The sequence below is a fragment of the Chiloscyllium punctatum genome, chromosome 20 (assembly GCF_047496795.1).
Source record: "Chiloscyllium punctatum isolate Juve2018m chromosome 20, sChiPun1.3, whole genome shotgun sequence".
Classification (NCBI taxonomy): domain Eukaryota; kingdom Metazoa; phylum Chordata; class Chondrichthyes; order Orectolobiformes; family Hemiscylliidae; genus Chiloscyllium; species Chiloscyllium punctatum.
This window is the reverse complement of record NC_092758.1, coordinates 33,542,426-33,567,731: the sequence shown is the minus strand read 5'-3', so window position 1 is coordinate 33,567,731 and position 25,306 is coordinate 33,542,426. Positions and strand designations below refer to the sequence as shown.

The window sequence follows — 25,306 nt, the reverse complement described above, 5'->3', positions numbered from 1 at the left end:
TAGGCGTGCGTGTGACGAAGAGGCGGGGCAATGTGCGTGCGTGAGGAGGGATGAAGATGCAGAGCGATGCAGGGTGAAGGGGCGGGGCGTTGTGTGTGCGTATGCGGCGGGGAAAAGGACGGGGCGACGTGGTTGGGTGAGGCGTGGGGAAATGGGTGGGGCGATGTGGTTGGGTGAGGTGTGGGGGAAAATGGGCGGGGCGACATGGGTGAGGTTTGGGGAAGTGGGCGGGGCGATGTGTGTGCGTGTGGGATGGGAAATGGGTGGGGCCGGGATCGTGCGGCGATGCTGATGTCACTGGTCAAGTGGAAGGCATTGTGGAAGATGGAGGCGCGCGTTGGTCCCGAGATCTGGGCGAAGGCGCGCGCTTTCATACTGGTCTTGGTCGTTGTTAGTGCTGGTGTGGTCGTCGCGGATGGTCAGGAAGGCAACGGTTAGTGGGGGTGGGGCGCTCTCATTATAAATCTGGTAGTATCGGTACTCACATAGTGGGGGCCTGGGAGAGTCGGGTCGATTCGAATTCATTCTATAGAGTGATTCTCTGGGTAGATGTGGAATATTATGTGTGTAGTCTGAAATTCGTGATTTCATAAAAGTAAAAAATATCCTGTTCACATTCTCCAAACCGATTACTATTGGCAGGGGTTGTGTAAACATTAAGTTAGTTGCTAATGAACGTATGTGTTGACTAGATATGGTGTTTCAGACAAGTTCTGTTTTAGTAGTATCTGAGGTGAAAGCACAAAGTAAAATACGGTAGTACAGATGCTTTGAATCTAAAATAAAAAAAGTGCTTGAAATATTCAACAGTCAGGCAATACTAATGGCGTGGAAAAAGAGTCAACATTTTATCTGGATGGTCTGATAAAGCATCATCAATGTGGAATCTTAACTCTGACCTGCTGAGCATTTCTGGCTTTTTTTGTCTTCATTCCAAAATGAAAGTTTGCTTTGTAAATTGTTGACTGCACCTTATTGGTTTTTTTTTGTTTATGCACACATTGATTGTGACACTATCGAGTAAACCTTATCAGAGGGATTATGCACCAACTGCTGTGATAGAAATAAGATTAATGCCAACAAAATGAATAAACCCTGCAAACTCTACAATATTGCAAAAACAATTTTTGTTATATCAATTTAAGACCATTTTGTAAACTTGTGCTACAGGAAATTTGCTAAATGTATCTGCTGAAATGCAAGCAAGCTTAGAAATGAAATTTGTTTTAAAATGTTCTAAGCTACAATGTTGGCCCTTCATTAAGCTTGCATTATTGTTTCCAGTAATTTGATTTATGCCTGTACATAAACAAAAGTGGATTTATCTTTTATTTGTAATGCTCTTAGTCAGAATTGACATACTAATTTCAGAAGCTATTTTGTTTTCAGAAGAACTACTGAGCTGAAAGATCCATTAATACAGAAGCAAAATACTGCATATTCTAACAATCTGAAATAAAAACAAAACATGCTGAAACATTAGCTCATGTTTGAGGTCAAGCAAATGTTATCAGATCAAGTCTGATGTAAAGTTAACATTTGGCATTTAAGTAAAGATTTATAATAACTTTCTCAAATTGACTTGTTGTGAAACTTGAAAGGGTTCAGAAAAGATTTACAAGGATGTTGACAGGATTGGAGGGTTTGAGCTTTAGGGAGAGGCTGAATAGGCTGGGGCAGTTTTCCCTAGACCGTTGGAGGCTGAGGGGTGACCTTATAGAGGTTTATAAAATCATGAGGGGCATAGATAGGATAAATAGACAAAGTCTCTTGCCTGATGTGGGGGAGTCCAGAACGAGAGGGCACAGGTTTAGGGTGAGAGGAGAAAAATATTAAAGAGACCTACGGAGCAACTTTTTCCACACAGAGTGGTGCATGTATGGAATGAGTTGCTAGAGGAAGTGGTGGAGAATGGTACAATTGCAGCATTTAAAAGGCATCCAGATGGGTATATGAATAGGAAGGGTTTGGAGGGATATGGGCCAGGTGCTAGAAAATGGGTCTAAATTAGATTAGGTTAGGATAACTGGTCAGCATGGACGAGTTGGACCAGAGGGTCTGTTTCTGTGCTATATGTCTCTATGACTGACTGGTGTATTTTATTTCCTGGATTAGTGGTGCTGGAAGAGCACAGCAGTTCAGGCAGCATCCAAGTAGCTTCGAAATTGACGTTTCGGGCAAAAGCCGGTTCCTGATGAAGGGCTTTTGCCCGAAACGTCGATTTCGAAGCTACTTGGATGCTGCCTGAACTGCTGTGCTCTTCCAGCACCACTAATCCAGAATCTGGTTTCCAGCATCTGCAGTCATTATTTTTACCACCCTGGTGTATTTTATTTGATTGGTGCCTATTAAGTTCCCAAATGGAGTTTGGCTGTTAACAGTTTGGCTTTTTTAGTATGACTTAAACCAATGAATTTCTTATCCTAATTTGTTTTTCTGAAATCAGCTAACTGAGTGGGATAAATTGAAAAGTCAAGATTGTTTTCCACCCGTAGGTTAGTATGAATCACTGCAAGCCTTGTGTTGGTTTCTTAAAAAAGGTGTTGATTTTTGGTGTTTTGACCCAAGAATAATGAAGGAAGGTGATGTTATAGAGTCATACAGCAAAGAAATAGAACCTTCAGTCCAACTTGTCCGCCCCGACCATGCAACCCAATTTGACCTAGTCCCATTTGTTACAGCATTTGGCCCCTATCCCTCTAACCCTTCCTGTTTCATTTGCTTTTAAATATTGTACTTGACACAAATTCAAGAGGAAATATTGGGATGGGATATAATCATTTGAAACATAGTTGCCTGTATCCTAAATTGCATTAAGTCCTGTCCATCCATTGGCCATGCATCTGATGATTGACCAAAATAAACTAAGAACTGCAGAAGCTGGAGATTTGGAAGCGAAACAGAAATTCCTGGAGAAACTCAGCAGGTCTGGCATTTTCTATGGATGAAAGCAGAGTTAATGTTTTAGAGTTGTGCAATTCTGATTAATCTTTCCCCTTACTAAGTTTCTCCAACAGTTTCTGTTTTTGTTTTGGCTGACCGACGTTTTCTGCAAAGCCTCAATTTAAAATTCCCATAATTGTTTTGAAATCATTTTATAGACATTCCTGATATTCTTAAACACCTGCAGCCCAATATATCTCTAAGATCTCTTTGTCCCCAGTGCTTCCTCAGTTTCATCATTGGCAACTGTGCCTTTAGCATGCAGGCCCCAAGTTCCGTAAATCCAAATGCAAACTTTTCTGTTCTCTTTTGCTCCACAAAACCTATTTGTTTGATCAGGTGTGGTTGCTCGGGTTTGTATCTTACATGGCTTTGTCAAATTTTGTTTGATAATGTTTGTGAACACTTTTTGTTGTTTACTTCGTTAAATATGCTGTGAAAAAAGGGGGTGCTGGCTGTGGAAGGGCAATTCGAGAGGTTGACTAAAGGCTTGCCTGCATACCACCAGTGGTGGCTTGAAGGGGTGCGAAATGGATTAGAGTTGATGTGCGGCTTCTGAAAGGTTGCAGACTTAACAGACGTTACAGTGATAGGTAATGGATAAGCTGAGGGTGAACCTTAATGTGCAATGTTATGGCTAAGTCTGCAGGGTGATAAAATTCTGTCTTCACTCCTGAGGTTGGTATGACAGTGTTAGAATTAAAAAGATTTTTGTTGTCGATTAATGTATGTGTAAAGCTATGAAGAAACAAGCCAGCTAGATATTGAGTTAATTAGAAGTAAGGTGCTAATTTTATTGTAAACACACTCAGTTTAAAAAAAAAGACCGTATTAAAGTATTGAATCTTGTGAGACAAATGTTACTATGAAGTGAAACATTACCAGCTGGGTGGTGGTTGGGGGGTGGGGCAAGAAATGGGATTTAGAAATGTTGATCTTAATGTTATCCACTATTGCTGTGGCCAGTGTAGGTTGGTTGTTCTCCAGGAAATAGTCTGTTTTAAACTGCATCTCAGTTTGGGTGCTTTTGCACTTGAAATTCCTTTTTATATTTGAATTCTCTATCTCTGTGACATATTCCAACTTGTAACAGCAATTGGGTCCGAGCTTGATAAAACTCTTCAGGGAAAGATGTTGTTACTTGGAGACCAGCTTGATATTCTTTACAAAAAAAGTATAATGTTAGTTCTTTGTCAAATTTCAATCATGTGACAGCTGGCTATTGGTGCACTATTTAGAAAGGGGTTTTGCTCTCCCATGTCATGGGCATCAGGGTGCCACTGAATCAGAAAACAGGTCTCCAGCACTTTTTTGGTAAAATGGTTTCCCTTTGTCTCCAACAGTTTCTGCAGTCAAGATGGCCTCTGATTATTTTCTTAGGCTTTTCCCAGATAGTTCAATCGATGGCACGTGTGAAATTCTGCAGGAGAACTTCCCAGACATGCTAATCCATGTTTGAGGTTTTCTGAAACTTTACTGTTCTTCTAGGTCAGATGACTTCTTCAGCCTTTGTTTCAAACAGTAAAGGGCTGATTTAAAGATATTTTATTTCATACAAAAATCTGAGGTAATAAATATATTGATAGGGTTCCAAGTCCATATTTTGCAATTTCATGACAGTATAAGAATTCTAAAACCAAGACTTTGGACCAAGAGCCAGTGTAGGAAAGCAAGTATGGGAGATAGGTACACTGAACACTGTGGGAATTTGGCAAAATGCAGAATTTTGGATGAACTTAAGCTAATGGAGAATGCAAGATGATAGGTCAGTTAGAAGAACATTAAAATATTTGAGATTGGAGGTCACAAAAGTTTGGTTGGAAGTTTCAGCAAATTTTTTTATTACAAAAATATACTTTTATTCATAAAATTATTTAGATATCTATGTAATTGGTGATGCCATACATATGTATACATTCCATTTCTTTACATACAGAGATCGGAATTAATCATTCGTATGTACAAGTCTGTACATTGACCATCCAGGTATTTTGCAGCAAATATGCTCAGGAGGTGGAGATGGGAAATTATGCGGACAGGAAAGTGAATGGTCTTGGTGCTGAAAGGGATATGCGTTGGCAATCACCTCTAAGTCAGATAGGACTCTGTATGGTTTCACCTGAGGCAGATACTAGGGACAGAGTTATTGTGCAGGCTGAAACCAGCAGCCACATTCATCCTATTGTACAGTTGGTAGAAATTTTATCTCATTCAAGACTGAATGTCAAGTGAACAGTCCAAGAATACAGTCAGTGGCGGAGGTCAAATAATGGTGTGAAGTAGATTAAGGGGCTGTCTGTGTACCTGTGGAACCTGAATGACATTTTTTAAAATCAGTCTTTCAGTTGGCCGAAGTAAACATTTGCATCTTGTACTAGGTATATGTTTGCATGTTTCTAAGATCGACAATGTGATGTGCACCATGAAGATGGCATTTAACTGTAAAATATGTGTGTACAATATTAGCATAAGACTGAAATATGAATACTTTGAATATCTGTTTCATAGAGCCCTTGGAATGTATTTTGACTTCTGTTGATTGTTGACGTAACTGCTTTTGTCTCAACTACTTGATGTACTTGTTTAGGTCCAGAATTTGCTAGGAAACGCGATTTAATGGCTGTTCTGTTCTTGAAGTGTAAATTGTGTGTCAATTTGGGATGAATAAAAAAATAGATTTTCATTTGTGTTGCACGCTTCATGCCTCAGGGACGTCCCAAATTTACTTACAATCAGTGAAGTGTAATTTTAGAGGTGTGTTAGTCAATCTGTGCATAAGATTCCATAGCAGCAATGTGAAGACGATTATATAATTTATTTTTATGATGTATGTTGAAGAATGAATTAGGAAAAGGAGGAGAATTCTCCAGTTGTTTTTTTAAAAACTGCCACAATCTTTTACTGGCGTGAAAGATCAAGTAGAAACTCGAATTTTGTATTTAATTTCATCTAACTTAACTCTTTTGACTTCTGTCATTCTTTATTTTTCCTTTCAATCCTTAAATCTCCTTCTATATGGCTAGCCTATAGGTCCCATGTTTCATCATGGCTCCAGCTTTCTTGTTCTCAGCTCTGATTTCCAGTAATTTGCAGCATTTGAGCTGAACAGCAAGGGAACTGTTCATGGAGCGCAGTGCAAGATACTAGACTTCAGCAAAATCTGGGCCATCATGTGCAGTACAGAAATCCCAAATATGCATATGTTGGGGATGAAGTTTGTAAAGGTTCTCATCTTTTTGAAAATATCCCACTTTTCAATCTTTTGACCTTTTGTATTTTAAGGGAATTGATGATGCGCTGTTGGGGTTGGTTATGCTGAATTGCATTGGTTAATTTCTGTCTGGCTTTAGATTTAAAACAGGGTTGCCTTCCAAAATGCTTGCAGAAAAATTAAAATGGTTACAAAAGTCATTGTGGATTTAACAGGTTGAGAAAAGAAACCTGAAAATGTGTTGCTGGAAAAGCGCAGCAGGTCAGGCAGCATCCAAGGAACAGGAGAATCTTGGATGCTGCCTGACCTGCTGTGCTTTTCCAGCAACACATTTTCAGCTCTGATCTCCAGCATCTGCAGTCCTCACTTTCTCCTCTGAGAAAAGAGACCGCAATGTAACAGAAGCAAATACAACAACTGCTTTATTCTTTTAGTTCCAGCATTCTGATATTTAATATTTAGAATTTGCAAATATGTTAGTTCCAGCAGCTAAATATCTCAGCAATATCTATCTGAAATATGCTACGAAGCTTCTGTGTTCAAAGCCTCTGACGAAATGGTTGATTTCGCTGGTTAGAGTCATAGAGATGCACAGCGTAGAAACAGACCCTTTGGTCCAACCTGTCCACACCCACCAGATATCCCAACCCAATCTAGTCCCACCTGCCAGCACTCGGCCCATATCCCTCCAAACCCTTCCTATTCATATACACATCCAAATGCCTCTTAAATGTCGCAATTGTACCAGCCTCCACCACTTCCTCTGGCAGCTCATTTGACACACGCACCACCCTCTGCATGAAAAAGTTGCCCCGTAGATCTCTTTTATATCTTTCCCCTCTCACCCTAAACCTATGCCCTCTAGTTCTGGACTCTCAGGGAAAAGACTTTGTCTATATATCCTATCCATGCCCCTCATAATTTTGTGAACCTCTATCAGAAGGTCACCCCTGAGCCTCTGATGCTCCAGGGAAAACAGCCCCAGCCTGTTCAGCCTCTCCCTATAACTCAAATCCTCCAACCCTGGCAACATCCTTATAAATCTTTTCTGAACCCTTTCAAGTTTCACAACATCTTTCCGATAGGAAGGAGACCAGAATTGCACACAATATTCCAACACAGTGGCCTAACCAATGTCCTGTACAGCTGCAACATGACCTCCCAATTCCTGTACTCCATACTCTGACCAATAAAGGAAAGCATACCAAACGCCGCCTTCATTATCCTATCTACCTGCGACTCCACTTTCAAGGAGCTATGAACCTGCACTCCAAGATCTCTTTGTTCAGCAACACTCCCTAGGACCTTACCATTAAGTGTGTAAGTCCTGCTAAGATTTGCTTTCCCAAAATGTAGCACCTCACGTTTATCTGAATTAAACTCCATCTGTCACTTATCAGCCCATTGGCCCATCTGGTCCAGATCCTGTTGTAATCTGAGGTAACCCTCTTCACTGTCCACTACACCTCCAATTTTGGTGTCATCTGCAAGCTTAATAACTGTACCTCTAATGCTCACATTCAAATCATTTATGTAAATGACAAAAAGTAGAGGACCCAGCACCGATCCTTGTGGCATTCCACTGGTCACAGGCCTCCAGTCTGAGAAACAACCCTCCACCACTACCCTCTGTCTTCTACCTTTGAACCAGTTCTATATCCAAATGGCTAGTTCTCCCTTTATTCCATGAGATCTAACCTTGCTAACCAGTGTCCCATGGGGAACCTTGTCAAACGCCTTACTGAAGTCCATATAGATCACATCTACTGCTCTGCTCTCATCAATCTCCTTTGTTACTTCTTCAAAAAACTCAATCAAGTTTGAGAGACATGATTTCTCACACATGTTGACTATCCCTAATCAGTCCTTGCCTTTCCAAATACATGTACATCCTGTCCCTCAGGATTCCCTCCAACAATTGCCCACCACCGAGGTCAGGCTCACCGGTCTATAGTTCCCTGGCTTGTCTTTACTGCCCTTCTTAAACAGTAGCACCACGTTTGCCAACCTCCAGTCTTCTGGCACCTCACCTGTGACTATCGATGATACAAATATCTCAGTAAGAGGCCTAGCAATCACTTCTCTTGCTTCCCACAGAGTTCTTGGGTACACCTGATCAGGTCCTGGGGATTTATCCACCTTTACAGACTCTTTGAATGATAGATTGGGCTGTCTTTTGAGACTTCCTTCTAATAATTCAAGGGAACACCTTTCTTTAACTGCAGTAAAGATCTCCGATGTGTTCAACCTTTTATATCCTTTTGCATGGAATAAAATTGAGTAATAATTTTGACAGCCCATCCTATCCAATGAAATGACTTCTTAAAAAATGCCATGCCTGAATATGCTCTCCAAATGTTGAGTGATCTATAATTTGAATCTGAAAGTTCATCTTTTTTACATTTGTGAGTAATGTTCCATTACATGAACTCCTTTATAATCAGTTTTCCAGGAAAAACTATTGTATTTGCTGGAACGCCGTGCTTCAGCGTATCTTGATTCCAGACTATTTTCTTTTATAAATTAAGCATTAGTATCTCTGGCTGCATTGTAATATGTCTGATATTTCCCTTAATAGACTCAAAACAAATATGATCAACTTGATTAGAGCAATGAATTTAATTTTGAAAGGCTGATTTTAAAAAAAACTTCAGTCCAGCACATTTCTTGATTCACAATTGTGCTAGTTGAATATCAATTTGAAAACTGTTAAAAGTTTTTTGTTTGTTCTACTGGTTCATAGCCAAGCTCTTTGATGTTTGTTATTGGTTTGCTAAAAAATAAAATGTGCAGCTATTGAATTGTTAAACTGAGGTAACTGTTGGAGTTAATGTTATTTCTACACTTTTAAATGTATTCATGCAACAATACTTTGGTTAGAGAAAAGAAAGTGCAATTACATAGCACTTTCATGGCCTTAACATCTCAGAGCACCTCAGTCCTTTGAAGTGCAATCATTTTTATAATTTAAAAAACATTAATAAAAACGTAAATTGATATTGTACATTTTGCCTTGAGTTGAAGAAACATTTGGTCATTAACAACCCAAAGAAGAGAAGATTTAATAATGGTGCTCAAAACTAAAGTTTTGATGAGGGTAAATAAGAATTTCTTGACACTATTCACAGGCCTCAATTCCCTGTGCCAGCATTGTGCTCTGACAAAGGGATTTACCTTTGGCCGAATTCCATTTTGCATTCACGTGCTGCCCTTCGTGATATGAGGACTGTCAACCCTATGTCATCATCACCTTTGATTCTTCCACTATCTTTGAATTAATGTACTGTTTGTCTAACATCCAGCATTGCATGCTCAAAATTTCATCCTCTTCAATATAAGGAAGACTGAAGCAGTGTCTTCACTCTCCTTTTTACCTGGCAACATGCTGAGGCTGAGTTATATTTGACCCTGAGATGAGTTTCCAACCACTTAAGCTATTATGAAAACCATTTCTGTGTCTATCCTCTTGTGAACCTGTGACTGCCTTAGCTTTTCTGTTGAAACCTCCTCTATGCCTTTATTAGATTGGATTGGGCAAGAACATTCCTGACCAGTCTCCTATGATTTACTCTGTAAACTTCAGATTATTTGAAACACTGCTGCCTGTATCCTTAATTGTACTAAATCCTGTTCACTGCTACCATTATGCTTGCTGACTCAGGTTGACTCTCAGTCAAGACTTGTCTCAATTTTAAAATGCTAATCTCAGGGACACCTGTGCTGCTCTTATTCTGGTATCAGGAGCACCCTCAATTTTAGTTGCTTCACCAATGGCAGCTGTGCCTCCAGTTGATAAAGGCCTATGCCCTCAAATTCCCTCACTGCCTTTCTACATTTCTCTCCTCTGAATCATTCTTAAAACCTAGCTCTTTAACTAAGCTTTTGGTCACCTTTTGTGATGCTGTAAAATTTTGCTTGATCATACAATTGTTAAGTTGTAACATCTTTATCTTGCTAAGAACTGCCATAAATGCATAAATTGTTATTGTTTCCTTTCTCAGCTAGCCTCACCCCAACATTTTTTCATTTTTGTCTTTATTCAGTTGCTGATTCACCTGCCAGTATTTCTGGTAGTTTATGTTTCAAACTGTAAAAGGTCATGAGATTGTTGTGCGGTGTTGTTCAGAGCTCATTCCTACTTTAGTAGCTGACCAACATTCACTGTTGTAATAAAATATACGTATGAACCTCCTGACCAGCATACACAGAAGGAGGGACTGAGTTTTTAATTAACCTGTCAGTCAGCTGTACAGTGTCCATTAAAGGCCACGAGGTCAATTTTGCAGCATTTGATACTGCGATCTTTTGTACATTAACCACTTTGTTTTAAATCAGTTGGGCTGCTAAATACACTTCTTTGTATATGTAATTCTGTCAAGTAAGCTGAATTGTTCTTTTTAAGCTTGTTTGTACTTTGCGCATTTATTTGAATGTAGTACAGATTTTAAAAAAAATTCCTTTATATCAGTTCTCAAAGATTTTTCTATTTTTGTAAATGTGTTTAATGTGACTGTGACCCAATGTGTGCTCCTGTAATACAAGGATAATGTTGTGAAAGATAGAAACCTGATGTTAAACTAACACAAACAGCAGATGACATTGAAAGTATAGGGTTGCATATTTGCCATCTATTTTAATAGATTATATTAAAAGGAAATAATAGAGCTATGTGATTGTTTTACTGTAGTGGCTATAAAATTACCAATGTGCAAATCTTTACTAATTTTGTTTGGGAAGAGATTCAGAAGTTTGCAGTCTACTTTTCTATATTGAAAGGTTGAGCTGACATTGGATATGTTCAACTAATAGTGCTATTGAAATAGACTTGAATATTATGTAGTCTCAAGCCACTAGTTACATAAATACAGACATTTTTGTAAAAGACATGAAGTAAATAGTTGTGGTCTGTAATGAGGTCTAGAACCTTTTGGCAATGCATGAATGAGTTTATTCAGCTCCAGCAGTAATATACTGTGCTGTGTGTGAATAGCTGTGTAATTTCATTTTTCTGTGCCACGAGGGAATAAGCCTGTATAGCACTAAAAGGCGCCAGAAGCCTTCCTTGTCAGTGTCTGAACATTTAGTGTACTGTAAGTGCTGAGGTAATGCAAGGCAAAACATTGACCCTTATGCACACAGTTCTCAGTGGAGCATTGTAGAAATTTGATGACTCAAGTACTGTATCTTAAATCAAGTTCTGCACTAAAAGATTTTCAATGAAAATTGAAGACACTGATCACACAATAGACTAGATGTGTTTCGTTGCAAGTCTGTCCCTTTCACTATCTTGGGTAAAAATCTCATTGTTTTGATGCAAAAGGCCATTCAACTTCTCTTTTGTACGCTGAATGAGATCATTGAATTAGAAATGTTCCAGGTACTAATTTTTTGATCTGCTTTTGTAACCTGTAAGTTACTTACGCAGGCATTGATTAAAGACTTGATTAATCCTTTTAGTCATCTGCCCTAACATATGACATACTTACAAATTAGGAGCAGAATTATTTGTCCCCTTTAGCATAGTCTTATTGACTCGGGCAGGGCTATGGGTCATCTGTTAATGTTTTGAATTCCGTATTCTCATCTACCTTTGTAAACCTTAGATTCTTTTTGGGCAATGGAATATTTTACCTACACTCCAAAAATAGTCAGTGAATCCACCTCTACCACCTTCTAAGACAGAGTTCCAAAATCATACAATCCTCTGAGAGAAAAAATAATATTGTTATCTCAGTCATGACAATGTTATCCTTTCATGTTAAAACGACGCTTCTAGTTCTGGGCCCGTTCAAAAGAGGACCTTGTCAAACCAATTTAGGACCTTGTACACTACAATTACACTTCCAAGCCTCATTCCTCTCACGTCCAGTTAAAACAAACCCAACCTTACCTCATGGACTCACTCCAAATATCAATCTAATAAACCTCTTATTGATCACTTCCAAAACAGTTATGTCATTCTTTTAGTGAGGAGGCCACATCTGTACACAATATTTACGACATGGTCTCTCAAATACCTGGATAACTGCAGCAGAGCATCATTAATTTTCAATTCCTCTAGTAATAAAGGATAATATTTAATTAGCCTTAATTGCTTGCTGTACCTGCATTTTATCCTTTTGTGATTGTAGAATATCTAGATTCTTCTGCATCTCTTTTGTTTCTCATCTATATAAATAATTTGGATGAGAATATAGGAAGCAGGGTTTGCACGTTTGCAGATAACACCAAAATTGGGGTGCAGTGGGACAGTGAAGAAAGTTATCTAAGATTACAAAGAAATTGTGATCAGTTGGGTCAGTGGGCTGAGGAGTGGCAGATGGAAGTTAATTTGGATAATTGTATGGTATTGCATATTTGGTAATACAAACAAGGACTGGACTTATACAACTATTGGTTGGGCCCTAGATAGTGTTGTAGAGTATAGAAGGGTTCAGGTATATAATTCGTTGAATTTTTATGCAACAGGTAGACAGGGTGGTTAAGACGGTGTTTAGCTTGCTTTCATTGCTCAGACTTTTGGGTATAGGACTTGGGGTGTCAAGTGGAGGTTGCACAGGACATTGGTGAGGTCTCTTCTGGAGTACAGTGTATAGTTCCAGTTACCTTTTTTAGAAGGAAATTATTAAACTGGAGAGGATTCAGAAAAGCCTTACTAGGATGTTGCCAGGAATGGAGGGTTTCAGATACAAAAATAGACTAGACTGCAACTTTTTCCACTGGAGACATAGGAGGTTGAGGGGTGACATTATGGAGTTTTATAAATTCATGAGGATAAGGTGAATGACAAGGATCTTTTTCCTGTCGTGGGAAGTTTGCAACTCAGTGCATTTTTAAGGTGAGAGGAGAAAGATTTAGAAAGGACAATGAGGGGCAACGTTTTTAGCGTGTGGTAGAATGAACTACCAGATAACATTGTAACTGTACTACTAGCACCTACCATGTTTAAAAAATATTTGGATAAATACATGAATAGGGAAGGTTTGGAGGGATATGGGCCAAGCACAGGCATGCAGGATTGGTTTAGTTTGGGAACATGGTTGTAGAGTTGTAGAAATATACAGAATGGAAACAGACGAGCGTAGACTGGTTGGACAGATTGATCTGTTTCCATGTTGTATGACTCTATCTTGGGATTCTGGAGTTCTCTGTTTTAAGTAATAAGCTTTTTGTCATTCTTCTTGCCTGAAATATTTCACATTTTGCCACACTATGCTCCATTGGCCAGATTTTTGTCCACTCACGTGATGAGTATACAGAGTGATTATGTCCTCTCCAAAGCATTTGCTTCTACCTATCTTTCTGTCATGTGTAAGTTTAGTTACCATAGTTTTCCTCCCTTCATTGTATTGCAGTGGTAGTGTCCCTATGTTTGGACCAGGAACTCCAAGTTCAAGTCCATTCACATAAGAAGTGTGTAATGGCACCTCTAACAGGTTGATTGGAAAATGTCTGTAGGTTGTCATTCTCCTGCTCTTAATCCTAATCATTACAGGTTGAAAATACGTACCAGAGAGTTTCCATTTGCATCAGTTTAACACTCTGTTGAAGTTGTGCTCTTTCATGAATTTTTTGAAGTAATTCCATAGAGGCTGATATCCATCACTAAGCTACCCTTTATTTGTACGTGTACAGTACTTGATACTGGTTCTGCTTCCTCAGCCAACTCTGCATGGGCAGAACCTCTGATTTTATCTTTCAGCCGGGGTTCCCCGACTGGACCAGGTTAACAGCCCCAAACACCTGGCTGACTTCATTACAGTCCATACATTTTCCACGTGACTCATTTTTAAAATTAAATTAGTTTTTGTGTGTTGATTTGAATTTTGGAAAGTAAAATGTGTTGCCAAACGTTGCAGCAATATCCTGAAGTGCAGTGGTTCAATTTGAGTACTTTGCTAACCATCTTTACCTAATTCGATTCTTCCTCCTTGTTTCAAAATAAATATGTATTGATGAATATATGAGAAAAAGATGTGACTTCTGCAAATTTTGTAGCCTGTGTTTTTCAGGTGGAAGTGAATGCATAGCCAGCTTGGAAAATGACACTGTGAAATGCTGAAAGGATTACTGTGCTTGCTATTTATTTGTACATGTTTATCATTGCTAGGATTAGGATGGATTAAATACAACTTTGCAATGTTGAGAAAGTATGCACAATTGCTGTGGATACTCATCTAATTTTACTTTTCCATTTTGTGGCCTTTTTCACAGCAACCAGCAACAGCGTCCCTACAGGAAATGTAACACGAACGACTGTAACTCAACAGGCTGCCTATATTACCAACGATCTGACATCTCAGAGAAGTGAGTCAGTTAAAGCAATTGAATCCAAAAGTACAGAGACGAAATTGACCATTAATGCTACAACCCTGAAAACAACCACCACCGCCACTACATCTACAACCACTTTGAAATCTTCAACAACATCAATGGAAGCTGTCAGGAGTACAGAATCTCTTCTAGCAATAACACAGAAAGCAACTGCTGTCCAAAATTCTGACCAAATTATACCAACTAGAAAAGGTATTTCAATCGTAGAAGGTAACAGCATTAATGACAAGCAAGATACAGAAGTTATGGTAATTGGCACTGATATTGGAGAGGATGAAAGTATAATTTCGAACACAGATCCAGACAAAATGGATGAAATAACGGATAACCAGTTGTTGCTTGTTGGACAAGGCAATTCTCCATCCTATTATGAAGCAGATGAAGAAAAAGGGGCAGAGGAGTACTTTGATATAAATCAATTGGATGAGGATGATCTGGAAAATGATGATATGGATGAACCTCCTGAGCTCCCTGATCAACCAATATACATTTCTGCACATGAAGAAGACAGTCACTTCTTTTTCTACCTTGTTGTTGCTGCTTTTCTAATTGCTGTTGTTTATATTACATATCACAATAAAAGAAAGGTGAGTTTCTGCTAAAACTATATGGATCAAACTTCTCATCAACTTTTAAATCAGAAGGTGAGGTCTTCTGTTCTTTCTAGAAGCCTCTGGGTTTTTGCTATATCTGTAACTAAAGCAAAAGACTGACAGTTGGATGTAAACTAAAGCATCAACGTTGTACTTCACTCCAAGTGTTGAAAAAAAACCACTCAATTTATTGCTCAAGCCACCTTATGGCTTTCTGATGAGAAATATGTACCGAATTAGGAGTGCCTTGGTGCTCTGGGCCTCTTGTCTTCTAACAGTTGAAGAAACAGTTACAAGTTAGTCAGGAAGGACCTAAAAGAGAGAGCTAAGAAAAGTCAGGAGGGGACATGAGAAGTCTTTGGTAGGTAGGATCAAGGAAAGCCCTAAAACTTCCTATAGGTATGTCAGGAATAAATGAATAAGATTACAGCCAGTCAAAGAGAGTTGGTGAGCTCCCTGATCAACCAATATACATTTCTGCACATGAAGAAGAAGACAGTTTTGAGGCTTTTGCCAAGGGAAGTTGTGCAAGGAGATAGGAGGGGTGTTAAATGAATATTTTTTGTCAGTATTCACACTGGAAAATGACAACTTTGTCGAGGAGAAATACTGAGATACATTCTATTAGACTAGCAGGATTGAGGTTCGTAAGGAGGTGTTAGCAATTCTGCAAAGTGTGAAAATAGATAAATTGGCTGGGCCAGATGGGATTTAACAGAGGATTCTCTGGGAAGCTGCGGAGGAGATTGCAGAACCTTTGGCTTGGATCTTTGTCGTCATTGCCTACAGGAATAATGCCAGCAGACTGGAAGATAGCAAAGGTTCAAAAAGGGGAATAGAGACAACCCTGTAAATTATAGATCTGTGAGCCTTACTTCGGTTGTGGGTAAAGTGTTGGAAAGGATTATAAGAGAGAGGACTTAAAATTATTCTTTTCTAGATTATTATATTAGGGATAGTCAAAATAGTTTTGAGAAGGGTGGGTCATGCCTCTCAAACCTTTATCGAGTTCTTTCAGATGGTGACCAAAGAGGTGGATGAGGGTCAAGTGGTTGATGTGGTGCATATGGATTTCAGTAAAGTGTTTGATAAGGTTCCCCATGGTAGGCTATTGCAGAAAATATGGAAGCATGGGATTGAGGGTGATTTAGTGGTTTGGATCAGTAATTGGCTTGCTGAAAGAAGACAGAGGGTGTTGGTTGATGGGAAATCTTCACCCTGGAGTTCAGTTACTAGTGGTGCACCGCAAGGATCTGTTTAGGGGCCACTGCTGTTTGTCATTTTTATAAACGATCTTGTGTGTGTAGAAGGATGGGTTAGTAAATGTGCGGATAACATTTAAAGTTAGTGAAATTGTGGATAGTGCAGAAGGATGTTGTAGATTACAGAGGGACATAGATAAGCTGCAGAGCTGGGCTGAGAGGTGGCAGATGGAATTTAATGGGGAAAAGTGTGAGGTGATTCACTTTGGAAGGTGTAACTGCAATATAGAGTACTGGCCAATGGAAAGATTCTTCATCGTATGGGTGAGTAGAGAGATCTGTGTCCATGTACATAGATCCATGAAAATTGCCATCCAGGTTGATAGGGGTGTTAAGAAGGCATAAACAGTATGTTAGCTTTTATTGGTAGAAGGATTGAGTTTTGGGGTCATGAGGTCATGTTGCAACTGCACACGGTAGCTCAGTGATTAGCACTGCTGCCTCACAGTGCCAGGGACGCGGGTTCGATTCCAGCCTCTGGCAACTGTCTGTGGAGTTTGCACATTCTCCCCGTGTCTGCGTGGGTTTCCTTCGGGTGCTCTGGTTTCCTCCCACAGTCCAGAGATGTGCAGGTTAGGTGAACTGGCCATGCTAAATTGCCCATAGAGTTAGGTGAATTAGTTAGGGGGAATGGGTCTGGGTATGTTACTCTTCGGAGGGTTGGTGTGGACAAGTGGGGCTGAAGGGCCTGTTTCCACACTGTAGGGAATCTTAAAAAAAAAACTCTGGTGCAGCTGCACTTGGAGTATTGCGTACAGGACGTGGAAGCTTTGGAATGGATTCAGAGGAGATTTACCAGGATGTTGCCTGGTGTAGAGGGAAGGTCTTTTGAGGAAAGGCTGAGGGACTTGAGGCTATTTTTGTTAGAGAGAAGAAGGTTGAGAGGTGACATAATTGAGACATAAGATGATCAGAGGATTAGATAGGGTGGACAAGAGCCTTTTTCCACAGATGGTGATGGCTAGCATGAGCTGGCATAGCTTCAAATTGAGGGGTGATAGATAGAGGACAGATGTCAGAGGTCGTTTCTTTACTCAGAGTAGTAAAGGTGTGTTCGTTTCCGAGGATTTAAATGGTCATTAGATAAACATATGGATGAGAATGGAATAGTGCAGGTTAAATGGGCTTCAGATTGGTTTCACAGGTTGGCACAGCATCGAGGGCTGAAGGGCTTGTACTGTGCTCTAATGTTCTATGTACAGTGGGGAGGCAGTGGTGTAATTGTGATGCCACTGGTTTTGCCAGTGACCCAGGCCAGTGCTATGGGAACACTAGTTTAAATGTCACCTTGGCAGTTGGTTGAATTTAAATTCAATTAATAAAAGTCTGTATTTGAAAACTAGTCTCAGTAGTGATAGCGTTGAAGCTACCATTGTTTCCATAAAACCCCATTGAGTTCACAAATTCCTCTTTGGGAAGTTTGCTGTTCTTGTCTAACCTACATGTGAAACCAAATGCATAGCTGTGGATGATTCTTGAATGACCTTGCAAGCCACCAGTTTAAAAGGAATCAAATTGGATGGACCTGCTGGCATTTACTGAGGCACTGGAGACAAAAATGGCACTCCTAACCCCGCAAAGGTCTTACTAATATCTGGATCGTATGCCAACATAGTATACAATAGCAGCCTGATATATTATACTTTCAGAATCATGTCATATATCCTAGACATCGCTATCACCATTGCTGAGTATGCTTTGTCATTATCAATAGGACTGATCCATCAGAGGTGGGGATATGGATATTCAGTTTGGAGAGGACTTCCCTAGAAGTGTTCAACACTGACTGGTGTCCATGAAGTTTCATGCCATCAGGTCAAACATAGATCTGACTTGCTGATTACCAACTACCACTTCTCTCATCTCTGCTGATGAATCTGTATTACCCCCACACCTAGCATTATTCTAAAGATGGCAATTGCACAGAATGTACTGTGGATGTCCATAACGGCTAAGGAAGCCAAGCAATGGATAAAACTACTTAATGACTCAAGTTACAGCTGCTTTCTGTTTTGTTCTTCATAATATACCAAAATGTGTATTTAAGAACTTTTATTGTTTTAGCAGGATGGTATTGACTCAGAGCACCAAGGAACCGGGTTTGATTCCAGCCTTGGGCGACTGTCTGTGTGGAGTTTGCACAGTCTCCCCATGTCTGCATGAGATACCTTTGGGTGCTCTGATTTCATCACACAGTCCAAAGATGTGTTGGATGGATTGGCCGTGCAAAATTTCCCATGGTGTCCAGGGATGTCCAGGCTAGGTGGATTAGCCAGTGGAAATGTAGGGTGAAAGGGATAAGGTGGGGGGTGGGACTGGGTCGGATGCTCTTTGGAGGATTGGTGTGGATCCAATGGGCTAAATGGCCTGCTTCCACACTAGGTATTCTATTTTCGTAATTGATTTTGTTAAGTGCAATACTTTGTGTGCAAATGTAAAGGTTACTGTAAATTAATACTTACTCGATGTTACTTCCTCCCTCACTTTAATGAAAATGAGGACTTGTTTGCCAAATTTTGGTAATTGTTTATTCTTTTTCCTTTTTTTTTCAGATTTACATTCTCTTAGTTCAAAGCAGACGATGGAAGGATAGTCTTTGCTCAAGAACAATTGAATATCAGCGTTTGGACCAGAATGTACATGATGCTATGCCATCACTTAAGATTACAAAAGACTACATTTTCTAAAAGCATTACTTCTAACTTTAATAAAAAAGTAAATAAAATTGCATTTTTTCAATTTTTTCCAAAATCTTGCTGGTGGCCAATTAACACTAAACGTAGCTATCCAGTCCTTTCTGTCAGCATTAAAAAAAATCTTTGCACTTTCAAATAAAATAAACAAAAATGTTAAAATATATAAATAACAACACTACCTTTTGAGAATGCATCTGATAAAAGCATAACTTCTGAAATGGTTCTCTGAATTATTATACCTATTGTCATTGAATCAAACATTGCTTTGGTGGCTGCTGAAATCAGTAGTCAGGAAGAACAACCTACCTAGCTGACTAACAAGGATCATCTGAACAAGACTTTAAATCAAGTTATTTGGGTTTAATGCCTTTCAGAATTTAATTTTTCACAAATTCTAGGATCTGAAACTTGGACAGCTGTAACTAGCTAACTTAAATTTTATACAAGATTAATGTTCACATCCAATTCAGATTCTGAAGAAATGATTCAATGACAGAAGTTGTATAGTTATTTTTAGTCATGGGGCTATTGATTGTAATTTCTTTATTAGGGGCCAGTTAAAATTGTACATAGTCATGAAAAGTGGCAAATGATTTCTTTGGGTGTCATATTATTTGTCTTAAGACCCTTTGCTATTAAGATATTACTTGTAAGGTTAAATGGTACATCAGCCAAAACCAGGGTAACATATACCTGTAGCCTTAGGAGAATGCCTTGGTATTAAGCTGCATATTGCCCCCTCCTTATTCCAAAGTACATGTCTACTGAAATGTGAAGAATATTTTATTAGCTTTCTAGAATATATTATTAGAAGCACGGTACTTTATTTCAGAATATTCAGTGCGATGTCTTAAATCGTGTACTTTATTTTTAGTTTATATTTTCTTGATGTTTCAGTGCTAGAAATTTGAAACTGTTGAATGTTACATTATTGGTTTGAGTCAGTAAATCATTTTACTGAAAATTGGTTTCTGGAATGGGTTACTATTACCTGAGTGATGGATAAGTTTGCCTTTTAAGAAGAGATACTTCAGTTACTAAATGTGTGTTTCAGAAATTGTCAAATTCCTAAAGCAAAATAACTAATGTAATTGGCTTACAATGATTGTAATGGTTAGATCAGCATGGGATATAAAGATTGCTGAAATGTTTAGTTGGTTTTGATCAGTGTTTATGTGCACACTTGATTTTGGTGTTTCTGACAAATATTGCAAAAAGAAGCGCAATGAATCATAAAATATGGTAGAATTTTTTTACCTAACTTCTGTATGTTTTAATAAAGTTTTAGAATTAATGTTGTGACTTCTAATCCTTTAATATTTAGTAATTATTGACAAAATGGAGTCTCCTCAAAAAATTAGGTTCTAGCTTTGGGACAAGTCGAGAATTATGGACTGAATGGATACATAGATGGGAAAATACGGTGCTGCTCACTTGATTTGTTTGATGTGTGCCTGTGAGATTTGTTTTGGATTGCATCACCACTGATCCAGATTGACGACCTCCTGCTCCTTTTCTTACTCAATGATTAATTGACATAGAAGTTATTTGTAAGTCAATGGTTTTGATTTTTTTTTATTGTCCCTTTCCTTTCCACTGCAATAAAGATTGGTTGGGAGACAGTCCACAAGGCTGATTCATTGTGTAAAAATAAAAGTTTGGAGGTTTAGTTTTAGTGGGATGCTAATGAGGAGCAATCATTTTGGCAACAAGGAGGCTGCTCACCACCACGTTTTCAAGGGCTGGATAATAACTGCTGGCACTGCCAGTGATACACATCTTATGCTATGTCATTTTAAAAAAATCATTCATAAGATGTGGAAAAGGTAAATATGGAAAATTACTTCAAATGAAAACATTCCCTGAATAAAAGTCATGAAATTCTTCACACAAAAGATTTAGAATAAATTTATTTAAGTAGAATAAATTCCTGGGTAGATCACTAAAGTAGAACTCAAGACAATTGAATCAGTTACGAATGTTGCAGTAGGAGGATGTTTGTAAATGCATGGTCTATGATCCAACTGCATGTCTTTCCTCAACAGCAGTTAGATTATCTAACTACACTACTTTTTAAAATATGCTTTGGTAAGTCTAATTGGTATAAACCCACAAAATAACAAAAATAGTTAATTTGAATTGCTGAAATTTTAAAAGTGCTGGAGAAATTCTGCATGTTGGACAGCATCTGTGGAGAGAAAAACAGTTAATATTTTGTTTGTTCTGACAAAAGGTAACTGCACTCAACATTAACTGTATTTTTCTCTCAGATGTTACCAGACTTGCTGAGTTTCTCTAACACTTTGCTTTTGTTTTAGATCTCCAGCATCTGCAGTTCTTATGTTTTATTTGATGGACTTAGAGGGCTAATAAGGTAGGGGTGGAGAATGGGATTAGCTGAGTAAATCTTTTGGGAACAGTTACAAACATGGGGCGAATGGCTGTTTCCATCCTCTAAAATTTCATGAGTTTACCACAAAGTTTCACTTATTTAATGCATGGGCTAGTTTCACCTTTCAATTTATTTTCTGAATACCATTAGATCTGCCATGTGTGCATCTTTTGTCAATCATCTCTAAGCTTTTTATAAATGTCCTAATGGCATGTCTTCAAGTGCCTCCAGCCCTGGAAAGGTTGGTGCTGGGAATGTACTATCTTGATGTGGGAGGCAGCAATCTGGGTTGGTTATGTGGCAAGTAATGGTAGTGCTAGGAGTAGAAATGCTGACATCCTGAGAAAACAGTAGATTCATATTACAGTTTGTAATGTTAAAAGATTAAATGGGAATATCTCTCTGGACATTAAAGACTTAAATTGTACTGAGTGAGCATTCTGGAAGTGGTGGGGATGAAAGATAGGCAAGAATGTGACTCCAATTAGACAGTCATTCACTGCTACTGTCCTACTATTATCAAATTAAACTATCATTCAATCTCTTCCATTCAGAAATGCTTTCGAGCCATTCCCAAAAGGAGGATACCTCACGCCTGCATTGTCTTGGGGAAATTACTGAATAAGGAAATTGTCTGCATAAGTATTCTCCAGGATTAGGGCGTTAGCATTTGCATTATCTCCAAGGATGATCTTATCCTACCATTGTACCTGGGGTAATATGTGACTGAGTGACGGTGGGGTGGGGGGGGGGGGGTTGTCTTGAGTGGCAGGTGACTGTGGGGGAGTGGCCAGAGCATCTATAAGCATGACCAACTGACCTGTATAAAGGGGATGTATATTGCTTGTTCAGGACCTCACTTTGACTCAACCTTGCATGCTTGTGGGGGGGAGGGGGTCACCTAGCTTGTACAAGCTTTAATAAGTTTTAACTGTGCAGAAATTGGTGTGTGCAAATTACATCTCGTGTGCGGAACCTCAGGAAAAGAACCTAACAGGCTTATAGAGCATTGGTGAGGCCACATCTTGAATAATCTGTATAGTTTTGGTCTGCTTATTTAAAAAAGCATGTAAACGTTTTAGCTCTGAAGTGAAGGTTCACTCAAATGATAAGTGGGATCTACATGCAATATAATTTATCTTGCTGCTACATGTACCTCTGAGGTCTGTACATGGTAATGAATTGGAAGTTGATGTGTCCATACATTGAGGACTGCAGATGCTGGAGATCAGAGCTGAAAATGTGTTGCTGGAAAAGCACAGCAGGTCAGGCAGCATCCAACGAACAGGAGAATCAACGTTTCGGGCATGAGCCCTTCAGGAATGAGGAAAGTGTGTCCAGCAGGCTAAGATAAAAGGTAGGGAGGAGGGACTTGGGGGAGGGGCATTGGGAATGTGATAGGTGGAAGGAGGTCAAGGTGAGGGTGATAGGCCGGAGTGGGGGCGGAGAGGTCAGGAAGATGATTGCAAGTGTCCATACATTGATCAACATAAGTAGCACCACTGAGTGTCTGCTTGGCTGTGCAATTTAGAGAAACATTACCTGGGATTGGGGGAGATTATCGTATGGAGAAAGGTTAGATAGACTGAGCGTCTTCACAATGGAGTTTATAAATGAAAAATTATGTTACTGAGACATGTAAGATCCTGAGGAGATTTGATGGTGGATCATGAAATGATGTGACCCACTGTGGGAAAGAAGCGCAAGGGCCATGGTTTAAAAACGAGATCTCCCATTTAAGAGCAAGATGAGGAATTTGTTTTCTGGCTTCAGTGGAGAGTGATTGAAATAATGTCAAAGAATGTTTTTAAGGTGGAAGCAGTTAGAGGAATCTTAATTGACAAGAAGTCAATGGTTTTCAGGGTAGGTGGGAATGTGAAATTGAGGTCTCGATCAGATCAGTTATGGTGGCATATAATGGCCTAGACCTGCTAATTTATATGTACTTGTATTTGTACGTTCAATTAAACAACTGCCACTTCTACTTGTGCTGGGTTGACAAAATCCTAGAAATCTTTGCTTTGACATTGATTTATCCTTGAGTAATGCTTCCTGCTCACGTTTGCTAAATCACATCTCAATTTAATAAAATTAGCCTTTCTCCAGTTGAGAACTTATACCACTGGATGTCGAATAAAACAAAGCAGTACTACTAACTTTCCAAAATATATACTTCACAGAATCTTGAGGATTCTTTCACAACGTCTGGGACCACACCAAGGTATACCACAGTTCTTAGGACTTTGAATCTCCCCAATATTTCTGCTATTCTAAAGAATTAGTTTTCTTGGGGTCCTTGCCACAGCACCCAGTAAGGTGACCTTCCACTTTTAAGCATTTAATGATTGCCTGCTCAAGAATGGATATTGCTGCACTTTTGTTAAGTGACTCCAAAATCAGAAAAGTTCTTTGCTTCTGATAGCTGATTGCTCTGGAAAATTTGCAGCTTCTCAAAGCTGCTCCCTAGCTCCAACTGGTGGTGACTCTGTGTTTCCAAGCTGTTTCAACTTTAGATGTATTATATCGTGCATTATTTCTGTGAAAAATCACATTAGAAAACCAAAAAAAAAAATCATGCAATCTACCTCAGCAGTGTTGCACTTTTGGAATGTTCAAAGTAGAAAATTTTAAATAATTACAATGGGGAGGTGATGGCCTAATAATATTATCGCTAGACCGCTAACCCAGGAGGTCTGGGTAATGTTCTGGGGACCTGGGTATAAATTCAATTTGAATTCAATAAAAATATAGAATCATAAGTAATTAAATGTGACCATGAAACCATTGCTGAGAAATGCCTGTCTGATTCTTTGTGCTCTTTAGGGAGGTAAATCTGCCATTCTTACCTGATCTGGTCAATATGTGAGTCGACACTCAGCGATGTGGCTGTCTCGAAAGTGACCTCGCAGCAATTAGGGACGGGCAATAAATACTGGCCCAGCTATCACCTTCTACTATCTGCAAGGCACACGTCAGGAGTGTTGATGGAATACTCTTCTTTAGCCTGGATGATGCAGTTCTAAGAAAGTTCATCCAGGACACAGTGACCTCATGAACCATCTTAAATGTTCACTACCTCTAGCATGCTCGCCTAACATCCTGTAAATGAAGAGAAGAAAGCCTTTACTTACCAAACATGACCTTTGATCTACAAATATTTTCTTATAATCTGGGAAGTTGATGTTTCAGAAAGAAATCCAACTACTTTGTTTTGACTAATAGAAGCAAGCCATAAGATTTCACTGCTTCACAAACGAGCTTTAGTGTATATAAAGGAAATAAAATTAGGACTAGTAATTTGATATACCTTATAGTAACCCATGTTATGGATTTGAATGTACCTTTTACTCCCCTAAGTATTCTTTAAAATACATCAATCATAAAGTGATTTGTTTCCAAAGGGGATGACCCATGCCCATTTCACAATCCTCTGAAAACATCAGGTTAATATTCTGCTCAGCTGCAGCTATTCCCAAAGATAAAACTTTCACCTACCATCTTGCCTGCGGATACTTTTCAGTAAAAATCTGTGAAGTATTGCTGTTGATTCTTCCACTAGTTTTATGTTGGCAATGTTCCAGCTTCTGGTCCCGCATTAACTCAGAGAAAAGCATCATCACCACATGGTCAGTGATGAAGTTTTTTTTAACTGTGCTTCCAGGCAAGTCTACCTATTTGTTATTTGGCTTTTGTCAATGAGTTTCAAGTTGCACACATTAGATTTGAGTTGCAATTAATTATTCCAGAAAGCATCCAGATAACTTGAAGTGGGGAGCTTTCTTAAGCTCTTCCCATCTCCATGACAACAGAACTCACACTGGGGTGTTTGAAAATGATTCTTTAATTATCGCTTACTACATTTATTTACTTTCATA

The 25,306-nt window shown here is 39.0% G+C and overlaps 1 protein-coding gene across 1 annotated transcript; it reads left to right on the top strand.

The window, feature by feature from the left end:
- Window positions 1–274: 274 nt before the first annotated feature.
- On the top strand, window positions 275–20,333 carry c20h5orf15 (chromosome 20 C5orf15 homolog). The gene is made up of 3 exons (XM_072590619.1): window positions 275–433; window positions 14,369–15,075; window positions 18,896–20,333. The coding sequence occupies exons 1-3, from the start codon at window positions 286–288 to the stop codon at window positions 19,028–19,030; spliced, it is 990 nt and encodes a 329-aa protein (XP_072446720.1). The 5' UTR covers window positions 275–285; the 3' UTR covers window positions 19,031–20,333.
- Window positions 20,334–25,306: the final 4,973 nt, after the last annotated feature.